We start from the raw sequence: 21,450 nt of genomic DNA, 5'->3' as shown, positions 1-21,450 counted from the left end.
AAACTGAACAGAAGAAAAATAGGTCTTTGTGGCGTGGATGGGAGTCGAAATAGAAAAAAAAGCAAGCTCAAATGCAAACTAGGGCAACGCAATGCACGCGAACAAAAGAAGGCTAGTCATTCGTGGGGCATGACATGACGGGGTCATGACAACGCATAGGAATGGGCAGGGCAGTGGCGGGGCAATGACGTTGATTTAAGTCGAAGGAGGACGGCAGCCATTTCAAAGCTTCTTAGTGGCATCCACAGCGCGCTCTGTGGGCAGCTGCTGTTTGGCCTTGCGCCACAAGAAGATTTCCTGTTGCTTGAAATACCTCCGATCCTTGAAAAGGAGAAGAATCGGATGCCAATCGAGGGAGGGAGGAGGCGTGAGGTTGAAGAAGACGAAGCTCAGATGCCTTTAATGTGTTTCCACATGTATATGGAGGAAAATCAGGCCAATGGAGCGTCTTTGAGAGAAGTGGATTGGGTCATACCTCTTCATCAACGAGGACGAGGTTGAGATAGTAGCGGACTTGGAAAGTCTTGCTGGCATCGCGCATCGTTGGGCTGAGATCAAAGCCGGCCAGGAAAAGACGAATGGGAATGGTTTCACCGCGCACGGGAGCACCGTCCATGATTTCGTATTTCGTGATGGTCTCGGTTTCGTTGTACACATTTTGGCCTGTCCCGAGACGACGTGAGGGCGAACGATTGGCTGGAGGACTGCGCAGCACGGTGCAGCACTACGCGGGCCAGTGTTTCTCTAGCGTACCTGATCCGGCAATCTCGCGCTTGATGATGGCCAGCTCCATGTATTTGAGCTTGATGCGGACGAGCAAGAAATAAATTTTGCCCACAATCACGTCTTTCAGGTGGTACCTGTTGGTAAACAGGTTGAGCAAAGTGAGGGCCTTTGCTCGGTCGAAACAACGAAACCATTGCTAGGGATTGGCGTTGGGCCACGTACTTGGCACGGTTATATTCAAACTCAATGTGAAGCGAGTCTTCGATGCCGACCTCCATCTTGATGCTGTGCCACCAGCAAATAGCAAATGGGAGCAGGTGCCATGAGCGTTGATTTAGGCCAACAAAAGCGGCTCAACCAGAGCGTGGCCCTGATCGGGTCTGGTTTGCACCCCTCCTTCCCCATGTCGAGCCAAGAAAAGGAATGTGGATACAGACCTGCCGTTGACTTCGGGGTAAGAGGAAAGGGTGTGTACAGCCAGGTCCTTCTCCTTGACAATATTGCTGATGCGGCGCATGATGGTGACTCGCACAAAGTAGCGTAACCGCACATTGACACCCTTGTAGGATTCGTAGGGCTTTTCGGCCTTGTCAAATTTGAACTCAAAGGTTTGGTTCTTCACCATATCGCCAGGCGCCGCCAGCTCTTTGACCAGAGACGTAAATGCCTGATGGTTGCCACGATCGAAGAGCATCTCTACCAGAGTTGAATCGCAAGTGGGTGGTTGAGCGTGGTGTGGGGCAACTAATCATTCCTCGCCGAGAACACAGGCGTACGGTTGCGCAGGATGGCGCATCAACACTTGATTCATCGAAAACACGGAGCCTCGTAATTTGGACACACCGGTTTGCCCAATAAATTCGACCTTGATGCCGTAGTGCTCCAGTTTTTTTCCCGGATTTTTCAGACTGATGGTGACCTATGTGCGTGGTGCGCATGCGTGCATGTAGACAGGCAGATCAGAGAGGGCCAGGATGAAAAGCAACACAAAAAAAAAAAAATATTGTCATAACCAAGCATGACAGATTACAAGAGCAAGCCGGGGACAGGCTTTTTGGCTCAAGATTGTCGTTTGGCGGTCAAGTCAGGTGGGCAGGGATATCCTACCTTGCCAGAGATGTCTTCACCATCGTAAAACAGGGGCTGCTGCTCGACCTGTCCGTTCTCGAGGGCAAATGGCACGCGCTTACGCTCGGGGACGGCGTTGAGATCAATCTTGATGTCAGCCGACTGGCCAAAGCCGAAGAAACTCTACGGCAGTATGACACCAAATAAGGGGCGATCGGAAATCGGATTCCAGTGCTAAAACTTCCAAAATACACCCACAAGGGAACAAAAAAAGCTCAACGCCGAGCCGATGGACGAATGCGGCATACCGCCATGATGCCCGGTGAGGAGGTTGTCGATGAGCGGCGACTGTAACGCTTCAAGTAAAAAAATCAAAAAAACCCGGAGGTCACGTTTGCTTGATTCAACCCCCAACAGTCGCCCGAGGCATCAACTCTGGACCCCAAGCTAGAGTCAACCACAGCAACATCACCCAATGAGTCACATGCCACAGGTTTTAGACACCAGCAGAACCCCCCTCGCCTCACGCCGCCAGCCAGGAGCAGCGCGACCCAGGCCACAGCTCCAGCCTTGCGGGCTGCTCCCCTCCCTTCGCACACTCTCCAGTCTCGGTCCCGGTCGCACGTACAGAACAGCAAATGACAACAGGAGAACAGAGAACATGGAGAACAAAAGAAACAAGATTCCCGCTACCAAGTGTGATCATTCGGCGTGCCCTTTGCTTTGTCCTCTTTGTACTCTCTGAATTGCTTTCAAGCCAATGCTTCCCGCCACAGCTTGGTTGAACCTTGTTAACATGTCAACTTGTGCAGCTAGCTGACCCGACTCTCGGGGACAGGTGTCTTCGACGGCAACCCCAGCAGCATTACCGTACTCCAAAGCCTTGTTCATATCGTGTCAATTACTCGATAAGCCATCCGAAATCATACAAAAGACTTGCCATTCCCGAAAGTCAAAAGAGAAGTCAAGATTAATCAGGGAACGCACGGGCACTCGGGAAGAAAGGGGGGTGCCAACAACAACATACGAGAAAACAAAGGCCACGGGCACGGCCAAAGCAACAGATGATACAGGAGCGATGGAAAGCGCGCAGCGCTTGATCGTACAAAGCGGGTTCATAGTATGAATCCCGGTGCACAACGCCCACAACTCGAGATGAAAATATCTGGATGCACACTCTTCCCAGTCGCACAGCAACGGGTAAAGGCGGGGAAAAATGGCGGAGAGGCCGGGTGCAAAACAAAGAGAACAAAACATCACTCTCAAAAGCCCTCAAAACGCTGAGCAGATTGCAGTACGGTCTGCCGCACATGGTGGCGAGCAATATGAAAGGCAATCTATCCACCACACCGTCATGTCCAGCGAGCCAGCCTGTGGTGAGAACGCGCAAAATATCGAGAACAGAGAAAGAGGGCAGTGCTTTGCACTCACCCGCTTGCGCCGAAAGTAAATCAGCAATGATGCCGCTATGGCAAACAAGGCGTAAAGAACCACGGCCAGAATGGCAAAGGTCTCATTCTCTCGGTGTACGCTCGCGCATGGGTCCTCTGTGCTGGCAGCAGATCCTATTGCAGGCCCTGTCAAATCTAAAAACAAGACAACCCCAGCCTGGTCAGCAGCTGAAGGTTGTGCACCAGCGCGGAGGCAATGCAACGTACCCAGTACTTGAGCGCTCCTGCATGCGCGTGCACCGCTGGATGAGGTCAGGCACACTTGATAGGCGCCTGGCATCATGCCCTCAAAAGACGCCACCACTCCAGGCGTGGCACCACCTAAGAGCCAACACAACCCGGAGAAAAGACAGTTAAAAGTTGAAACCTATTGCCTTTTTGAACAGCTGCCAGGTGGGAGCGGAAGCGTCATACAAGAGTGGCAGTGCATATTGCCCATACCACAAGAGGCTTCCACGGTCGTCAAGGAGTCGTCAGCTGCCAAGCGCATACGCCCAGTCGGTACAGCGGCAGTCGACTCTGCATACAAGACTACATCCGTGTCACTCAACGGCGAGGCCTGCGAATTCGGTAGTGACCTCGTTACCAACCAAGTCACGCCATCGTAGACGAGAAAAGGTGCCTCGGCTGCCTCATCACTCGCCAGGGCTTGCCGGTACAGCGGCCGACTGTTCCAGCGGCACAGCGTGGTAGTTTCAATCGACGCACCAGGTGCACAGGCACGCTCATACTCGCCCAAGACGGCAGCCACGTCCGGTGAACCCACGCGTCCGCGGTTTGTTAGGCGAACGCGTGGGCAGGCGACCAAGGTACCATTTTGCCACTGGATGAAGCAGTGCGAGGCCAGCATGACATTTGTCCCATCCACCTCGCGCAGGAGCACACACGCTGTCGGCAGAGCACTCGACCAGGTCACGACCACACTTGTGGTATTGGTGGCAGCTTTACTGATCACGGGCATTTGGGCACGCGAAGGAGTGTCTACTGTGAGTGCGAAAGTGAAATTGGACGCAGTGGGCGGCATGACTGGGAGCGTCAGGTTGTCGAACGCCCGCTGCCAACCAGCGACATCACTGATCACCACCTTTGAAATCACTGCGGCCGATGCCTCAAAGCGCACCGCTTGGCTCGACATGTCCAGCATACACGCCTCCGGCTCGTGACAATGAATCTCGGTCAGGGCCTCAGAACTTGAAAGGCGTGTACCGTCGCTAGGCACATGCACACCTCCCAGCACGGGCCGCGTCAAGTCAAGTTCACGCTCCACTGTATGCATGGCACCGGGTTGACCAGCAGCGTCCACGGCACGGGCCACCACCGTGATGCGCTCGTCTGTCAACGCGGTTGGGTAGGGAAAAGCCTGAGCACCCGACACACACGTCGATCGGACGTCTGTGAGAGCCGGGAAGCTACTGGTAGCTGCACAAGCACAGCGTGTGAGCTCTGGTTCGTGGCAATCGAGCGCGCAGACATCTGGACGACATCGCAAGCACCGTGATAGGCACGCAGGCCCCGCGCAGCACTGCAAAGCCACGCCCGCTCCCGCGGGCGCTGCTAGCTTGAAAGTGCTGCTAACCCATCCCATGGGAGACACTGTCCATGAGCCCAGCATGACAGCGCCTTGCCAGGCGCTCCATGTTGTTTCCCCACGGATAAACGCCAGCATGGTAGCTGGGGACAGAACAATGCTGGAGCGCACATTGAACATCAACCATTCGCCGAGATCTTCCATAAGCATACCCGTCTGCGTTTTGAACAGACGTAGTGAAAAGGCCCCCACCCATGCAGGAACGGCCAACTCAATGTCCAACGCCGTCACGTTTCTTCTCTGCAGTGTCACGCGTCCCCGCGTAGACGCCGCTGCGGCGTTGACAAGCGTCACGTTTTGAGATGCAGCAACGAACAAATGCCGAGGCCAAGTGGAGTCAAAGACCAACACGGCCTGCACCAAGGGATCTAGTTGAGCATCGCTCAACGAGGGCGCGCCCAGCTCCACCGCAACCGACAAATATTGCCAAGTGTGACACGCTGCGGTGGACGTTTGCATCGTGCTTGGAACCCCCGAGGCGTCGCTCCTCGTCCCATCGCTGCTCGACGTAGTGGCCCGCGCGCAGAAACGTTGGTGCCGCTTCGTCGATCGGGCTCGGAAAGGGCTCTCACAGCCTTGCCACTCGATTGGTGCTGCATTTATTGCCGATGAGCTCGCACCCTCTGACCATGCACACTGGAGGCCATCTCCATTGCCCTCAGCCTGGATGGAGAAATGATCGGCCAAGCTGACGCTGGGAGGCAGAGAGTCTGCTGACAAGCGAATCCACAGATCCTCGCTGCGATACTGCCACCACAGTGCAGCTGGCGTTGGCGGCACGTTGCCTGCAGCGTCACGAGCCAAGACCGAAACAGTGATGTTGGCCGTCGACGCATTCAACTCAGCGAGTGCGGATGATGCGAGCAGGTGCTGTTGATCAGCCGGAACCAAGTCCGCCAGACTGGCAGGAAAGGCACAACTCTCGTAGGCATCGAGCAATGGCATCTGGGCAACGCAAGTGCCTGTGACCGGGTCCTGAGCATCGACGCATGGCAAGACTGTAACGGCACAAATGACGTCACTATCTTCAGATGAAACCACTGCAAGCTGTGTTGTACCCAGATTTGTCAGGCTTGAGGCCCCCACGATGTTGCTGACCAAATCCACGGATGGTGCCGTATCATCAACCACAAAAGACCACTGCACAATGTCGCCAGCGTTCCCGGCTGCATCGACGGCATAGGCCTCAAAGGTATAGGACCCACCTGAGAGTGACAGCCGCGTGGCAGCCGCACAGCTCTCGAATGGGACGGACAGGACACTGACTTCGGCATCGAGCAGTCTACAAAAAAACGTACAAGCATTCGTGGTTTCACCAGCATCGCTGCATAACAGGTCGAATTGAGCCGCCTGGCCCCCGGCTGCGTCGGTGTAGGGCTCGGGCTTGTTGCTCAGCAGAACCTGGGGCGTGACGCTGTCAAACCGGGCCGTCAGCTGAAGCCTAGGACCGGGATTGCCGAGCTGGTCAACGGCAAAGAGTTCGAGGACATGGATGCCATCTGAGGCACACAACGCAGCAACAGGCACGAGCAACCCGGCTACCATGGCCGAGGCTGGCGTGTCTGAAGAGGTCACTTCTTTGGTGCATGGGTTCGCGTGTAACGGCAATGCCACGGTCTGGGAATCTGAGCCAAACCAGTCAAGGACCAGGATGGGGGCGTCGAGGCTGCAGCTTGACATGGCAGTCATCTCCACCCACACCCGAATCAAATCGTCGGCCTGCACTTGTCCGCCTTGCACCAAGGCTGCCGCTTGCGCTTCGGCAGTCAAATCCATTCCCGCGGCAACGACATCAGGAAGGCATGTTCGAGCGCGGAATGCGAGCAAAGGGCCGGCTGTGGAGCTGCCAGTGCAGTCGATGTTCGCCAAGGTGGTCAGAGGAACGGGACAGTTCGCGCCGCTCTGACGAGCTTCCAAGACCTCATCAAGGAGCACACTCAAATCGTCGAGCCAGGCAGCCCCCAGCCAGGCAGGAGCTGCTTCGTCATTGTTGACGCTGGCACAAACAAAAGAGGAGTAGCTGGGGTGTAGCCGTGCGTGTAGCGTTTGGATGGCGTAAGGAGTTGCCTCGGCTGATGCTGTGGCAGCCGCTGGCGTGGCATGAACATTGTCGTCGGTGGCCCATGAAGAATTGGCAATCGCCTCAAAACGGGCGCGAGCCGCAGTGAAAGCATCAAAGGACCGCGGCGCTGTTACATTCAGCGTCTCGCGGCGCGTATCCAGGTGTACTTGACAAGTGCTCTCTGTATGTCAAACGCAAGGCCAAGCAATAAATGAGCATTGGTCGGTGGGGGTAGTATTGCTGATGAGCAGATGGATGAAGCGATTCGTCGATCAAACCATGTCTTTGGTCCCAAACATACCGTGTGACACTGCCAGCATCAAGACTTGGACTTGAACATGGGTATCGAGATCGATGTGCCTGGTGGGTTCCACGGTAAACAGCTGGCATGTGAATAAGCCTGAATCGTGCACGTATAGCACCTGCAAGGCCGCACAAGCAAGCTGTCCAACACAAGCTCGCACGCAGTCTAGAGCGGTATCACCAAGCGCCAGGGTCCAGCTCAGGAGCAAGACGCCACTGTCAGTGGTAGGCCAGGCTTGCCAGGACGGAATGTGCGTTCTGGAGGCTAGGTATGGCCAGAGCAGCCCATCCTCGCGGGAGCTGGCTGTCTCCGAATCGGTGTCCGGGGTAGTGTCTGATGTTAGCCGCACCAACTGCACTTTGCGCGGAGAGCCAAGATTGGCGGCTGCCGGATGCAGCGAAGCCCACAGCGTCCAGCTGTCAGCGTCCCCCAGGCGTCCGAATATCTGAGCGTGGTATTCGAATGGGGCCGGATTAAGCTCGTAGCTGGCTCCCACGGACAGAGCAACACCGGCACGGCCCACCACGAGGTCAACGTCCTCCTCATCCGTGGTTGTTGCATTGCTTGATAGCAGCGCGAGCATTGGAAGCTGCAGGTCGGCCCACACCGTCTGAGTCTGAGTTTCACCGCGATTCCCAGCCAGGTCCGTGCCAACCACTGTTACTTCGTTAAAGCCGTGCACCAGCAAGTCACCCAGAGCCCGGGGTAGCGTTTGGTCCACGTCGCACCCGAGCAACCGAGTAGCACACTGGCTCCCTGCGGCGCCCAAGCGTGGGTCAAGCGGTGTCATATCCGAGAGGTTGGCATCGCACGCCGGCATATAAATGCAGCGCCCATCGCAAAGAAAGCTACCCGGGCCGCACCACCGACCGGGCAGGGGCTCTGTGTTGACAAGGAACTGAAACGTGGGTGTGTATGTCGTATTGTCCACCACGTTGAGGTCGGGCTCATCAGAAGCCTCGCCGGCCCAAGCAGAAAAAACAGCCTCGGATCCGTTGATGGTGTTGACGCGGGTCGGCGCCACCACGCGCGCTGTGGGCGCGACAAGATCAAGTGCCCAAGCCAATATCTGGGGAACTTCCTGATTGCCGAACACATCCTCGGCTCGCAAAAAAAGCCGCGCTACCCCATTGCCATCAAGGTGCACGGCCAGGGCTTCAGCGCTGTCATCCTCGATGGGAGGCTGAGGCCGAAAGCGGCAGTAGAGGTGCATACCACCCTGAGCCGCCTGTACCCAAAGCGCATCCGCGCTTTGCCGCCGAGTGAGTGCGGCAGTCCATGCGGCGGGCTGTGGTTCGACAGCGGATACTGCAGGAGACCAATCATGGTCATCGTATGTCGCTAAAGTCCAATTGCCCAACACGACAACCTCGCTGGTATCAGATGTGCACCTCCAGCTGGCGTCGGATACAGCGTCAAGGAAGGGTAGGGTAGCGATGAGGCGAGCCGGATCGGCGGCTGCCTCGACCTCGACTGCGAGAACGTTGAAAAGGGGTAGTGTGACAGTGGCATCACGAGACCATAGGGCTGACCGTAAGACGGCCACACCATCAGCATACACGGTGGTGTTGCCTGTGGCTGCGATGTGGAGACGCGTCTGATTAGCCGGGGCGTTGCAGGTCAGCTGTACTGCAAAATCAGGGCAAATTTGTCCCCTCGCCGCCTGATCTTGATTTCGGCACTCTAGCAGGACCTCCCCATGCACTAGCTCGCAAGCTGTTCGCAATTGTACCCCGGCCTGTTCGGCAGGTATAGGGACGCATGCGGTACTGCTGGCAGCGCATTGCGTGCGACATGACCAGGACCAGGGCTCGGCAGTGGCGCCCAGACCGCGGCAAGAGCGACTCTCCACGTCTCCGCCGCCATCTGCAGCGGCGGTGACGGCCGAGGTGGAGAGCCAACCCGTGGTGAATTGGGTTGAATTTGCAAGGCCACCGGTGTAATTGGAGGCCAGTCGGGTGAGGAGCCCAGAGCTGCAGGGGGTGTATTCGTCCCCTGTGGTGGAGCATGCAAACCCGGCATGATAGGCATCGCTTGTGGCCAGCGTGAACAAGAAGCGGGATTCACGCCGGCGCGTCAGGGGCGCGGGGCGACTGAGGATGCGAGTGGTGGGAGGCACCGCCTTGGTGCGCCAAACGTATTCAAGAATAGCTCCTTGCACGTCATGTGGCGATGTGGGGCGCACGCGTAGCTGATGTGCTTGGTCGGCAAGTCCTGTGAGCACCAGGACTATGGCGTTAGCATGGTTTGCAACTCGAGTCTCAAGGTCACTCTGATTGACCAACAACCCAGCCCTAGTCGCATTGTACAAGGGGCAGGCGATCCAGGCAGCTCCATTGAGACTGCACTCAAGACCAGCCACGCGTGAGGCGTTTGCGATCAGCAGGGCCAGCGCGGGCTCAGTCCAGACGCAAAGGCGCTCGGAGTCTAAGAAGCGGCACTCCGCTACCCCTTGGGTCGGACGAGCAGTCGCCGGTAGCAAGGGCTCAAGCACGAGATCTGGTGTCCGCACATCCAGACTAAAGCGATAGTACATGCACGGTGCGGGCTGAGCAACGCTAAGCGCATCAACGGCGTCTGAAGAACAGTCGCCCACGTTTCCGGCATAGTCGCGAGCACGAACGTGAAATTCGTACGCGGCAGCCTGAAGAGCCGCCACCTCGGTGCTCACATCAAAAGCAAAGGGACTGGTGCATGGATCAAACTCAGCCCGGAAGCTAGCACCCAGGCGTTGAAGCCGACACTCAGCCAGGACGTTAGGTTCCAGAGTAGCAAACTCAATCGTTCCGGCCGTGATGGCCGATTGCTGGCGACCTTGGTCAAACAGCGTGTCCGCCGGCACAAGAACTGCGGGGGCTGTTTGATCAAAACGCCAGGTGAATGTGGTCGGCATCAAGAGATTGCCGGCTAGATCCATCGCCGCCAGTCTGAGCCGCACGTTGTTTTCTGAGCTTTGCGCATCTGGAGTCCAACTGCCATACACGACGAGAACGTTGGCATAAATGCGAGACTCGAGCTCCAGCGTGGCATTGGAAACAATTGAAAGCGCGGCGGACCCGGACCACGCGCTGTCGTCGGAAACATTCAGGAGCGCCGTTGGACTGTGTATTGTCTCGGTGGGTCGCCAAAGGGTGAGGATGGTCGTGCGGCGCGTCACCGCAGCCTGTGGAGCAGCAGGGTCATACAGGCGTGGTTGAGCTGCCCAGGTCTGCGTGTAGGCCTCTACAGCCTGAGCGAGCCCTGCGTTGTTAACTGCCGCTGCCAGTTCTTGCTGGGGAAAGCCCACGGCCAATAACTCCAACGCTGGTGCCATGGTATCTGGTGTTGGGAAGCATCAGCAGACGACAAAGGTTAGCGGGAAAATGACGGCCATAGGAAAGCGAGCGTCAAATCAAAACTCGTGGGAGGAGCACGGGCGAAGCGAGATGGCAGACTCGCGAGGCGAGAGCAAAGAACCTGAAGCATAAAACAAGAAACACACCGATGGTAAAAGCGATGCAGGTGGCAGGGCCACAGCCAGCCTCGGTGGTGCAAGATATTAATTGGCCATTGAGGGCAAGGTCCCGCGTCACACGCACACAAAACTCCCGATTTCCGTCAGCGAGGCGTGAAGAGGTTGCAAAGCTGCATGCACACATAGATTTGGCAGGCCCGAGGCAGCAGAGCATGAGAAAAGCGTGAAAAAAACTATGCCACGGCTAGTACAACTGGGTAGAGAGAGAGCCACGCAACGAGTAGGGTGAGAGTAGGTAAGACGTATGAGCAACCTACCTGACTTGAGCACCCGGTTGAGCATCGACACGGACTGATGAACAGGCCATCCAACTTTGTGCGTCAAGCTGGCATGCAAAGCGTCGCTCGTCGGCATTGTTGCTGACGGCGGCAGCCTGAGATGAGGCGTCGCCGCTCACGGCTTCATGAAATGCAAACCGCAGAGCTGATGGTGTGTTGATGGCAAGACCCTCGCCATTGCCAGTGAGGTTGTACGCCACCTCTGATCCATCAGGGGTGGATCGGCCCCAAAACCCGTCAATGACCACCGCATTGAGCGCTGTGACTCTAGGAAGCGTGCACCCGAGCACAACAACAAGGGTGCCCCACACATAGAGCCAACGTCTCGCGACGGGTGCTCGATCCGCGGCCACCACCCGCATGCGGCTCCCCGGCATTCTGCCAACCATCTGCCCACCCACAACAGCAGCGGGTACCAGTCAGACGAAGACCATGCCACCAAGTCCCATGACCACACCGCCTTCGCCGATGCGTCGTCCAGTAGAACCCCAGGGGGCCACCCAAGCCACGAGCAAGCTGTTGAAGGGCACAGAAGGCGGTCGCCCCTCTAAAAACTGCTTGACACACTACAGTCTTGTGTTTGTAGGGGGAAGGGGTGTCTTCTCTCTCTCTCACTCTCTATTTTATCTGACTTTTTTCTTCTTCTTCTCTCTCTCTCAAATCCTGAGCCTCTCTCTCCCTCTCCCTCTCGCTCTCTCGTTCTTTTCCCCTCTCGCTCTCGTTTTCGAGGATAGTCGATGGGGTTGTGTTTGCGGAGAAGCATGGGACGGGCAGTCGTCGTTTGGGTTCACGGTAGAAGCTGGATTGCTGAGAACATAAAGAGGATCTAAGGAGAAGGCTGTACTATTCTTCGCTTGGTCCACGAGTGTTGGGCTGGTACTCGAGGATGTCGTACATCTCCTGACGACTCATGATGACCGGTTCCAGGGCTCGATTGCTGCCGTCGCGTCCAACAGCAAGGAGTGCGCCTTCCACGGCCCGCATGGCTGCTCGAAACAGCGTGACAGGATATAAGACCATGCTATACCCCATGAAACCGAGGTCGTTGATACTGAGGAGTGGCGATTTGCCAAACTCGGTCATGTTGGCCAACAGATGGACATCTGGGTGTGTGGCACGCAGCTCGAGTGCAAACCGCTCAAAGTCTTCCGCCCGCTCCAAGCCTGGTGGCAATAAGCCAGTCACACCAGCACGTTAAACTCCAACTGGCATGACTTTGTAGGCTGTTGACGCGCGCGCGCGGGGGGTTATACCTTCGGGGAAAAAGCACGTGGCACCGACGTCGGCATATCGCCGAGCACGGTCGATGGCTTGTGTAAGCCCCTCTACAGAGGCGGCGTCTGTGCGAGCCCACACGACCAAATCACCTATAGATCACACAAGCCGCAGTGACAACATGCAGGGAGTCCCATGAGTCATTGGTGATTGTTCCGGGGCAAGAATAAAAAGAAAAGAAAAGACGAGGTGACGAGGCTGAGTCAAGGCGCGAATGCTTTGAGAACGCAAGACCAACCAGGCTGTTGTGCGGCTTCATCCAGGACCACGGCCAACTTGTGTGCAAAATCTGTCGGACTGATGAGCTGCTTGCCATCAAGGTGACTGCAGTGCGGATCAAGTTCCAACAAGCCATGAGGCCACACGATGCCAAAAGACCGTCATCAGGGCTGTAAGGAGTGTGAAAGGCACCAACCCGCAACGCTTCGCAGATACTTGGTCCTCAATGTGGAAGCTGTGGGCGCCGGCATGGGCGTAACCGCGTACAGCGGCGCGCCATTCTTCCGGCGTCTCTCCAAAGCCTGTGTCCATATCAGCCATAACATACAGGGGTGCTGCACGAGCTGCACTAGGTTGGGTGGCCTCGCAAAGCTGCCAAGATGAACAACGAGCAAATGAGCACGTGAGCGTGCGCCAGCAACAAGGCTGTCGGTGCAAAGCGCAGGAGCCACACCTGTCGAATGGCGCGCTCAAAGTCGGATCGACCGAGTATGCCAGTGTCCGTCATGCCCAGCACAGCACTGGTGGCAGCACCGCTCACATATGCAACGGGAATGTCATTACGCTGTAGTATGCGTCCAACAAAGGCATTGTGGGCGCCAAACGCCTGGACTGGCACATGGCTGGCGCGTGCCTGGTTCAGGAGCTGCCGAAGTGACATGCTTGCGGCCATTGTCTCCTTCCACATCAATCCAGCACCCGGCAATCCGATGGAATAACAAAATGCGCCTTTGTCCTCCTATCCAGACTGACTGGTTCAAAATTTGCCACCACCGCTGGCCTGATTCTCATGGGGGTCACCCCCGTGCCCTCCTTGTGCCGTTCGTTCCGTTTCTGAGCGACTCCTCTTTCAACCTTTGCACAAAATGGACGAAGGGTTCTGTGCCGTCCAAACCATGACAATTGTTCAGCTCGTCACAAGCAGTTTCTGATGCGTGACTTTTGATTATTTCTGCATGTCCTTGTGCATCCCTGTTTGTGCGTCAGTGTATTCACCCGCCTGCCGGACTTGACTGTCTCCTTGCTCAGTGCACCCCATCGTGCTTGCCCAACAGCTTTGGCTGGAGAGGATGATGACTTGAGTTGATGAAGGACGTTCAAAGAAAGAGGATCGTTGACTGACTGAATTCTCGATGTCGTCTTTCAGGAGCCCCCGAACGAACACAAGCTCACCGTTGACGCAACCGCGGCGCGAAAAGCAGGCTATTCAGGAGCAGGGGCTCTGTGCTCATGTGCCAAAACCTCTGGAAGGGCTTTAGATCTTGCCCTTGAGGAGCTCATGCACAAAGGAAATGGTGCTGACCTTCACCGTCTGGTACAAGGTGTAAAAGTCAAGCGTGGAGGTGATGGCATCCGCAAAGCCAAAGGGCAGCATGGCCACAATGTTACCGCGGGCATACTCGAGCGCCCAGCACTACGAAGCATCGGGCATTGGAATGTGCAGGAGATGAGACTCACATTCGCTGACGGAGCCAAGCAGATGCAGCTGCAATGCTGGACATGGGGCAATGTGCGGTGCTGCAGCCGGCGCAAGCAAATGGCCCACAAGGCAGGGAACGCAGAGCGACACGCCCAGCGCAAATCCTTGAAGCAGCGAAGCAAGCATCAACGCACCGCGTCGGGCATTTTGTACTGCTTGGCTTCTCCGAGACGAAGGTGGTGTTGGTCTCCGGGCATGTAGACTTCACGCTCCAGAGCGCCAGCGGGGTAGGCCCACTTGCAAGAGGCCATCGAAGCATAAATGGGGAGAAGGGCGTTTGTGAGGAAGGCCGAGGAGGTCGTTGATAGGGCAGGGACACAGAGAGTCTGAAACATTCTTTCCCGCTCGTGAATCCCACTCAACCATGCCGCACCTGCTCGCCGGCCAGAATGGTAAAGTAATCGTCAGCCAAGAAACGGCCTGTGTGACCCTCCGTGCCCAGCGCTGGGAACAATATAAGGCAGGATGGACAACCACGATGAGTCTGATGCCACGAATGTCACGAAAGCCAAGTGACTGGCACAAAAACGGATCCTTCAGTGGCAGGGCAGACACTTTCAAAATGCGGGCGGTCGAACGGCAGGGTGCAGCGACCTACCCGTGCCGAAAATGATGATGTACTCGGAGAAAGAGCAATGGAGGACAATCATTGAACCCATGGCACCACCAGCATTGTTGAACATCCATCTGTACGGATATGGAACGCAGCACCAGCTCGTGAGCAAACACACCGGCCGACGCACTGCAAGGCGAGAGCCAGACAGATGGACAGAGACGGACAGAGGCAGAGAGACAGAGAGACAGAGAGACAGAGAGACAGAGAGACAGAGAGACAAAGAGACAGAGAGACAGAGAGACAGAGAGAAAAAAAAAAAGGAGATGGCATAGCATGTATGGGCTCGGTGTAGAGACGAGAAACGCACTCTGATTCCTCAAGAATGTGGTCGCCATACTTGGCGCGCATACGGGCAATGACATCGTTAACCAGGGCCTCAGTAGAACCGTTCTTGTTCGCGGCGATGGCGGCCTTGGCGATGGCCTGCAACTCAGCCGGCTCAAAGACAAAGTTGGTGTTGTGGTACAGGTAGAAGGATCCGCCCACGAGGAAGAGGATCACGAGCAGAGACAGCGTCCAGCACCAGCTGTTACCACCCTTCTTGGCAGCACTCTTACTAGACTTGGCCATGGTGACAGAGAGTCGATATCACCCGAGCAAAGCGTCAAGGTCGACCTTCTTTCTCCTTCTCCCAACGTTCAGTGAGAGAAAAAAAAAATGCACGGTTCCCCCAAAAAACAGAAAAAATCCACCACATGGCCTGACCGACTGTTACGTGTGTACGCGTGCTGACGGTGTGCCAATGGTTGAGTGGAATGCTTGCGACGTCCCTGCTCTTTGTCAACTACCTCCAAGACCTCGCGATACCAGGATCTCGACCGAGGACATGACCCAGCCAGCCGGTCGGCACTGCCCGATGAGCTGTTCCCCTCCGAGCACACATCATCTCATCTTATCGAGGGCGCGTTTTTGTGGCCGCCATTCAAGTCGCGTGACCATTCCCCCTTTTTGCTTCTTCGTCGTGAGTCTCCCAATCACCATCGAGACTAAATTTCATCTGACATCAGACGACATCGCGCAGGAGAGCGCAAGTGAGAGAGAGACAGAGAAGAATCAGAGAGAGAGAGAGACACACACACACACACACACACACACACACACACACACACACACACACACACACACACAGCGAGATGTCATCAGTTTACGGGATCCGCACGCACGGATCAGATTTGGGTCAGTGAACTGGCGCGCTTTGCAAGCTTCGGGGAGGGGGTGTCCGGCGTTCTCGGCGATTGATTGGCAGGAGGAAAGGAGATGAAACTTCTGATGTTGTATCTTGAGATCAAAGGGATGAGCTGACTTGAGAGTTGCTGTGGATCGCGCGATCCCAGAGGGCGTTGTTCTTTTTGAACATGAGTTGGGCCCCTCTCGCTCTCTCGCTCTCTCACCCTCTCTCTCACGATTCCTGTGCAGCTACTCATGCATGCTAGACGACGCGTACACCTGCAGCCCATCACCATGGCTGCTCTCGCGCCCCCTGGCCGCGTGCTGGGGTTTGGCGTGCTGATTCTTGGTCTGCTTCAGCTATCCGCATACACCACTGCCGCGGCCGTCAAGTCGGGAAACCAGTGCGGCACTTGGGACTCGTGTTACGAGGACGCGCAGCTCGGTACCGCCGTACACGTACGTGCTCGCCCAAACACAAGGCAACAATTGTTTTACGCGTGCCGCCACTCCTGCAGACTTTTACCGAGGATTGTTGTGCCACCCACTGTATTTGGGCTCATGGGCGCATGTGCTGTGCTTGCGTTAACCCCTGCCTTTGCGCATGCCAGTCCAACTGGTTCATCGCCGGCATCAAGACAGGAACTTGGCAGCTAAGCCGCACCTACTACAATACCAGTGTGGCCGAGGGTGGTTGCAAGACTGGTGCCCAGGTCAGCCGTGCATCCTCAGTCTTCAATCGCATGAACGACTCTTGCGCGCTCGCGCGCCACTGTCTCTCTCTCCCTCTCCCTTTGAAACACTCTGTTCAAAGTCGATGACTTGGCAACCAGTCAAGAATGCACGTGCACAATCCCCTTTCACATTCTCCCTGCTGTGCATGCAGACTTTGGTGATTGGCTGGGGTGGTGTATGGATGGATATGGGCGACATCGCCGGCATTGATGTGCGTACTGTCATGCAGCACCCCTGCGTCGCGCAAAATTCACCAAGGGCTAGCCACTCATTTTCCCCTCTCTGCTGTAGGGCGCACGTGGCTGGCGCATGGATAGCGATGGTGTCCTTGTCGTGGTCAACGACCAGACCTGGGTTGACAAGCTCAATAAAGATTGCCCGTGTGGTGACACCTGGAAGTTGGGGGGCAGTCGCAACTTGCAAGCATGTGATCCTGGTGCGGCCCCTGCGTGCGACATCAAGAGATTTCGCTCTGCTATCTTGATCTTGCTCACGACAACTCTTCCTTTACAGGCACTTGCAAAGATACCACTTGGCTTGGCGGAACCTCCTCGGACGGTCTGTCAGCCCAACAACATGCCATAGCATCACACGATTGCGATGGTCTCACATAACCCTGCAACTTGCATTTCGTTAGCAACTACCAATGGCATGGTCTTTCAGGGATCCAATTACGGCTGGTCCATCACGGAGGTAACCGACCATTGCCCGAGCCCTTTTCAACCCGCCGCTCTAACCACCTAGCCTCTTGGTTCTTGGGGTTTTTTTTTTATTTTTATTTTTTTAAATTTTCTTGATCGAGCTCTTACACCCGGCCACTTGCGCAGAACGAAGAGTCACTCAACATGTCTTTTGCCATGTCACGACTGGATCGAGAGCTGCATGCTGGTCTCACGCTTTCGCAGGACAACGTGTATGAAACCGTCAACATTTCCAAGCGTATGTAGGCGCAATCTTGCCCGTGTGTACCCCCATATCGATACCGTTTGATCGTTTGTATCCCATCTGCTGCTTAGGCTGCGATCCCATCGAGACGATTCAACAAATTTGTGGCCAGTACTCGCTGGATTGCATGTCCACCTACAAGACCAAGGCTGAGCCTTATGCCCAGTCATACTCAACCCAGATCCTTTACGATGGGCCCCCAGATGACGTACGCTTTCAGCACTGCATTTCTGCTGCATGGGGGAACCAAGCATTTCACGGGCTTGGTCTTGATCCGCCTCTTTCGGGCTTGCATGTCCATGACGCTTCTGTTCGGCGCACTGACTGGGTTGAATGCTTGCTAGACCATTCAAAACAGCTCGGGCCTGTACCAGATCCTCACCACCTACTACAACGACGACACGTGCACCAGTCCCTATCTGCGAATCAGCGATACGGGCACCATGACCATTCCCGGTGAAGGCCAAGACGATGTGCGTGCCTTACCATTCGTGCCTCATTTGTTTCAAGAAAATTCCAATCTGTCACGTGCCCTTTTGGGGGGGGGGGGGGGTTCGGCTCGCGCCTTTGCTTGCATCTCAATCGTAAAACGACGCGCGCTATTTTGCATGCCACACGTTGTACTTGCTCAATAGTCACGCTTGGTGGCCAAGTTTGTGCCATCCCTCGAAGTTACCCCCTTTACCGACGCAGCCACGGCCATGCTCAAGGCTGACTGCAACTGCGGTGCCAAATGGAACACAAACCAAAAAACGATGTTAACCACCTGTCCGTCCAACAATCCGCCACGGCCCCGATGTTTGAAGGTCCACAGTGTTGGATGACCGCTTCACTATGCCGTCGCATATCTTATTGAAAGCCGCTGTGCTTGCCTGACTCGAAACACAGGCATGCCCAACAATTGTGAGAACCCATGGTTCAACGATGGCCAAAGCCCGGGCATGGTCCTTTACTCCTCCTTCCTGGTCCAGACGCGCAACATTGACAACGATGGCCTGGAGATGCGCCACACGCCGTGGACCGCCCTGCCCAGCAATGTGCGAACTGGGCACTTGACCCATCTAATTCGCGACGCAGCCGGCTCATCCCGTTTCTCGCTATGGCAAACTCTGTAGGCCTCCTCAGCCCAATTTACTGACTATGAATACGCCTTCTCCTTGACCAATGGAGAGTGCCTATACCCAGGCCAACAACAGTTTGGCATCTGCGGCAAGTGGACTCTGCTCTGCTCGTCGTCTGAGGGTGCCGATGATATCGCCGTGACATGGGCATTTGAAGGTGACTCGAACGACAAAGCCGAGGTTGGTCAAACCCTCCTCCTGGCCTCAACTTGTCTTGCAAAGAGCTTCATTTACCTTAGCCAACGCCGCCCCTTGATCACAATTTCGTTTCGTTTAGGGCGACGGTCGCTTCATTCGCTTGTATCAAGCATTCGAGGGCGGCAATGGCTGCGTGCATGACGTGCGCACCATGCAGATCACAACCGAGGGCTACTACTCTGATCAGGGCGAGAACGATGCTCTCTTTGCTGTTTGTTGTCACGCATGGCCCGCAAACGTGGTTTTTTAGCCTGCGCTGCCTTATGGGATCAGTCTTCACTGCATATTGTACCTGGCATCGTGTGGCAGAACTCGCGCAAGATGCTACTGAATGCCTTTCGCGTGAATGCAACCGTTTTTACGGCTGATCTAGTCACTGAACTCAACGAGCATTGCAGTTGCGGCGGTACTTGGGAGGTTGGTTCATGGCTCATGATTGCTTGAGGGCAGTGTGTTCCTTTGCCTCTCAAGCAACATTAACATTTCAACTCTTTTTTTTTTTTTTTTTTTTTTTTAGATCGGGGTCCCTCGCATTCTGACTACGTGCACCGACTGTAAAAGCCAAGCCGCCCTGGGCTACATTCCCGTACGCACTATGTGCCCTGCTTTTCAAAGCCCAACATCGCCCAGCTCGCTTACGTTTCTGTGTGTGTTTGTTTTCGTTTTCTGTTTATTTGTTGAATTGTTTGTTTGTTTTTCGGTCTTTGGCTTTGTGGCCGCCCTAGGTGGGCTCCCCCGGCTTTGGCACCATTGTGCATGAGGATGAATACTTGCGCATTGGGAAATTTTTGACCGATGCCAATGAAGGTGCGCTAGACGCAGGAATCATCTCAAGCCCTGGTCGTGGTCTGCCTCTAAAGGGCGAGCGGACTCTGACGTGACGTTTTTGCCTGAACAGGATATGATACCCCGTTTGGTCTGGATGATCAGCCCTTGTTCTACATTGATAAATGCAAGCTTCCTGAGACTAGCTGGGAGATTAACGGCCAGTGGCATCAGCCCTGCAGCCCCAGTACTGAGCTTACCGACTCAGTCGTGAACTGGACCTTTTCTGACGACTCGTCCTTCCAGCGCGAGTACAACTTGTATCAGGGAGGTGTCGGTTGCGCCAGCAACGACGACCTGGTCTTGACCGCTGTGACCGAGGGCACGGTACGTGGGACCGGTACTGCTGGCAATGATAATGTCTCGCCTTTGTCCTCCTTGCCGTCACACCTCGGCTAGCGTACGTGCCAGGCTGCCTGCCGCTAACACTGGCACTGACTCGTATGTTCAGGTGGTGAGCTATGGCAAGCTCGAGAATTCGACTCAGCCCATCGAGCTGAGTCTCACGCACTTGGACATCACGCCCTTGACGGACAACATGACTTTTTATCTGCAAGCACAATGCGCCTGTGGAGGCACCTGGAAAACCAAATCCCCCCGCAGGTACATGGGCTGCAATACCTGGTTCCGCTGTGTTGATCTTCTTTCTCCCCAACGTCGATGGGCATACTTTCGAGACGACTTTTGTGGCTCAAACAAGGATCACGCTCGTCTCACTGCACCTCCCTTCAAACTGGCGCTTTCAACAGCCTTTTGGGTGGATGTGCGGCTGGCACCTGCGATGACTTTGACTGGCTACGTATTGAGCCAGGTGAGAAGATGCTATCAGCTCATCGGCCTTGAATTCCCGCCAACATGGCTCGCCAAGCCCACTCACCCAACTGTCATGTGACCCACCAGGCAAGCAAAGCTTTGGCCGTTACACAGCAAGCCGCACCTTGCTCCGCCTGACGGAGCTGTATGCCACGACTGACGGCTTGAACCAGGTATGAGCAATATGAGCTCCCTACCCGGGGCGGGCGAGCTCGATGGGTGCTGACCACGCCCTGCCCCAAACCCTTCTTGCTGCATCTGCCACCGCCAGAACTTTACGGTTGAAGACTATGAGCTGATCAACGTCACCAACGGCTTGCCACCGGCCCCCACGATCACGCCGTTTCCTCCGACGGGCAATCCCACGCCGCCCATTCCCACCCATACGCCCACCCCCGCGCCAGCCAAGAAAGGCAAGGGTGGACTGAGTGGCGGTGACATCGTTTTGCTGATTGCTTTCCTCAGCGTCTTTGTCTGTACGTGGTGCCGCATGCCATGTACACATGTTTACTCGTCGTCCGTTGCCAGAGCGAGCACCTACGCCTATTGTCGATGACACGACGCTCATGATGTGGCTTTTGTTTCTCAACCGTTGTTCGCGCATCCAGATGTTGTTGGCGGCATGCTCATCAACTACAAGTATGTTATTCGGCCCCGTCCGCATCAAGCCGGCTCTACGGCCTGCTGCATCAAATCAGGCAATCTGTGCTTATGACCGGGTCCAACTCACCTTACCGCTGCGTCGATCTTGGCTTGCTTCAGGAACAATCGCGGTCCTCAAATCCCCCATGCGAAATTCTGGAGCCAAGTCCCGGGCCTCATTTCAGACGGTGTCTTTTTTACCTTTTGTCAGTGCTGTGGCATGCGCGCCTCGCGGGCCCACTACTCGAGCCTTAACGATGAGAACGCAAACTACGGATCTCTCTAAGATTCTCTTTCGTGTTATTCTCCGTTTTGTTGAAAAGGAACACTGTTTGTGCCTCACATTCACCATCAATATCTTTCTTTCTTTGTTCCTGTCTTTCCATATTTCTTGTTGCTGCGCGCGAGCTTGGTCCGTTCCTG

The 21,450-nt window shown here is 55.6% G+C and overlaps 3 protein-coding genes across 3 annotated transcripts in view; 1 reads left to right on the top strand and 2 right to left on the bottom strand.

Moving 5' to 3' along the window:
- Nucleotides 1-469: 469 nt before the first annotated feature.
- Nucleotides 470-11,368, bottom strand: MONBRDRAFT_36956 (uncharacterized protein; the record flags this gene model as incomplete). The annotated part of the gene is made up of 12 exons (XM_001745471.1): nucleotides 470-663; nucleotides 754-860; nucleotides 949-1,011; nucleotides 1,164-1,422; nucleotides 1,570-1,645; nucleotides 1,834-1,977; nucleotides 3,226-3,380; nucleotides 3,453-3,566; nucleotides 3,687-7,076; nucleotides 7,197-10,517; nucleotides 10,681-10,823; nucleotides 10,971-11,368. The coding sequence occupies 12 exons, from the start codon at nucleotides 11,366-11,368 to the stop codon at nucleotides 470-472; spliced, it is 8,364 nt and encodes a 2,787-aa protein (XP_001745523.1).
- A 466-nt stretch (nucleotides 11,369-11,834) lies between these two features.
- Nucleotides 11,835-15,151, bottom strand: MONBRDRAFT_25184 (uncharacterized protein; the record flags this gene model as incomplete). Its single annotated transcript, XM_001745470.1, has 10 exons — nucleotides 11,835-12,154; nucleotides 12,245-12,358; nucleotides 12,505-12,590; nucleotides 12,682-12,857; nucleotides 12,940-13,119; nucleotides 13,789-13,899; nucleotides 14,100-14,201; nucleotides 14,339-14,409; nucleotides 14,564-14,652; nucleotides 14,697-15,151. 10 exons carry the CDS (start codon nucleotides 15,149-15,151, stop codon nucleotides 11,835-11,837), a joined length of 1,704 nt encoding a protein of 567 aa, XP_001745522.1.
- Nucleotides 15,152-16,042: 891 nt separating this feature from the next.
- Nucleotides 16,043-21,450, top strand: part of MONBRDRAFT_36955 (uncharacterized protein) — a gene marked incomplete at both ends in the record, with an annotated part of 7,687 nt that continues 2,279 nt past the window's right edge. Inside the window, 16 exons of the mRNA XM_001745610.1 lie at nucleotides 16,043-16,207; nucleotides 16,360-16,461; nucleotides 16,635-16,694; nucleotides 16,775-16,919; nucleotides 17,500-17,636; nucleotides 17,773-17,901; nucleotides 18,400-18,465; nucleotides 18,544-18,729; nucleotides 19,265-19,333; nucleotides 19,473-19,554; nucleotides 19,646-19,899; nucleotides 20,024-20,175; nucleotides 20,322-20,383; nucleotides 20,473-20,558; nucleotides 20,657-20,861; nucleotides 20,994-21,024. Coding sequence (XP_001745662.1) covers nucleotides 16,043-16,207; nucleotides 16,360-16,461; nucleotides 16,635-16,694; nucleotides 16,775-16,919; nucleotides 17,500-17,636; nucleotides 17,773-17,901; nucleotides 18,400-18,465; nucleotides 18,544-18,729; nucleotides 19,265-19,333; nucleotides 19,473-19,554; nucleotides 19,646-19,899; nucleotides 20,024-20,175; nucleotides 20,322-20,383; nucleotides 20,473-20,558; nucleotides 20,657-20,861; nucleotides 20,994-21,024 — 1,931 coding nt within the window. The remainder of the gene's footprint in view (nucleotides 16,208-16,359; nucleotides 16,462-16,634; nucleotides 16,695-16,774; nucleotides 16,920-17,499; nucleotides 17,637-17,772; nucleotides 17,902-18,399; nucleotides 18,466-18,543; nucleotides 18,730-19,264; nucleotides 19,334-19,472; nucleotides 19,555-19,645; nucleotides 19,900-20,023; nucleotides 20,176-20,321; nucleotides 20,384-20,472; nucleotides 20,559-20,656; nucleotides 20,862-20,993; nucleotides 21,025-21,450) is intronic.

The sequence above is a fragment of the Monosiga brevicollis genome, genomic scaffold (assembly GCF_000002865.3).
Source record: "Monosiga brevicollis MX1 MONBRscaffold_9 genomic scaffold, whole genome shotgun sequence".
NCBI lineage: Eukaryota > Choanoflagellata > Craspedida > Salpingoecidae > Monosiga > Monosiga brevicollis.
The sequence above is the reverse complement of the archived record's forward strand: the minus strand, read 5'-3'. Positions and strand labels throughout refer to the sequence as shown.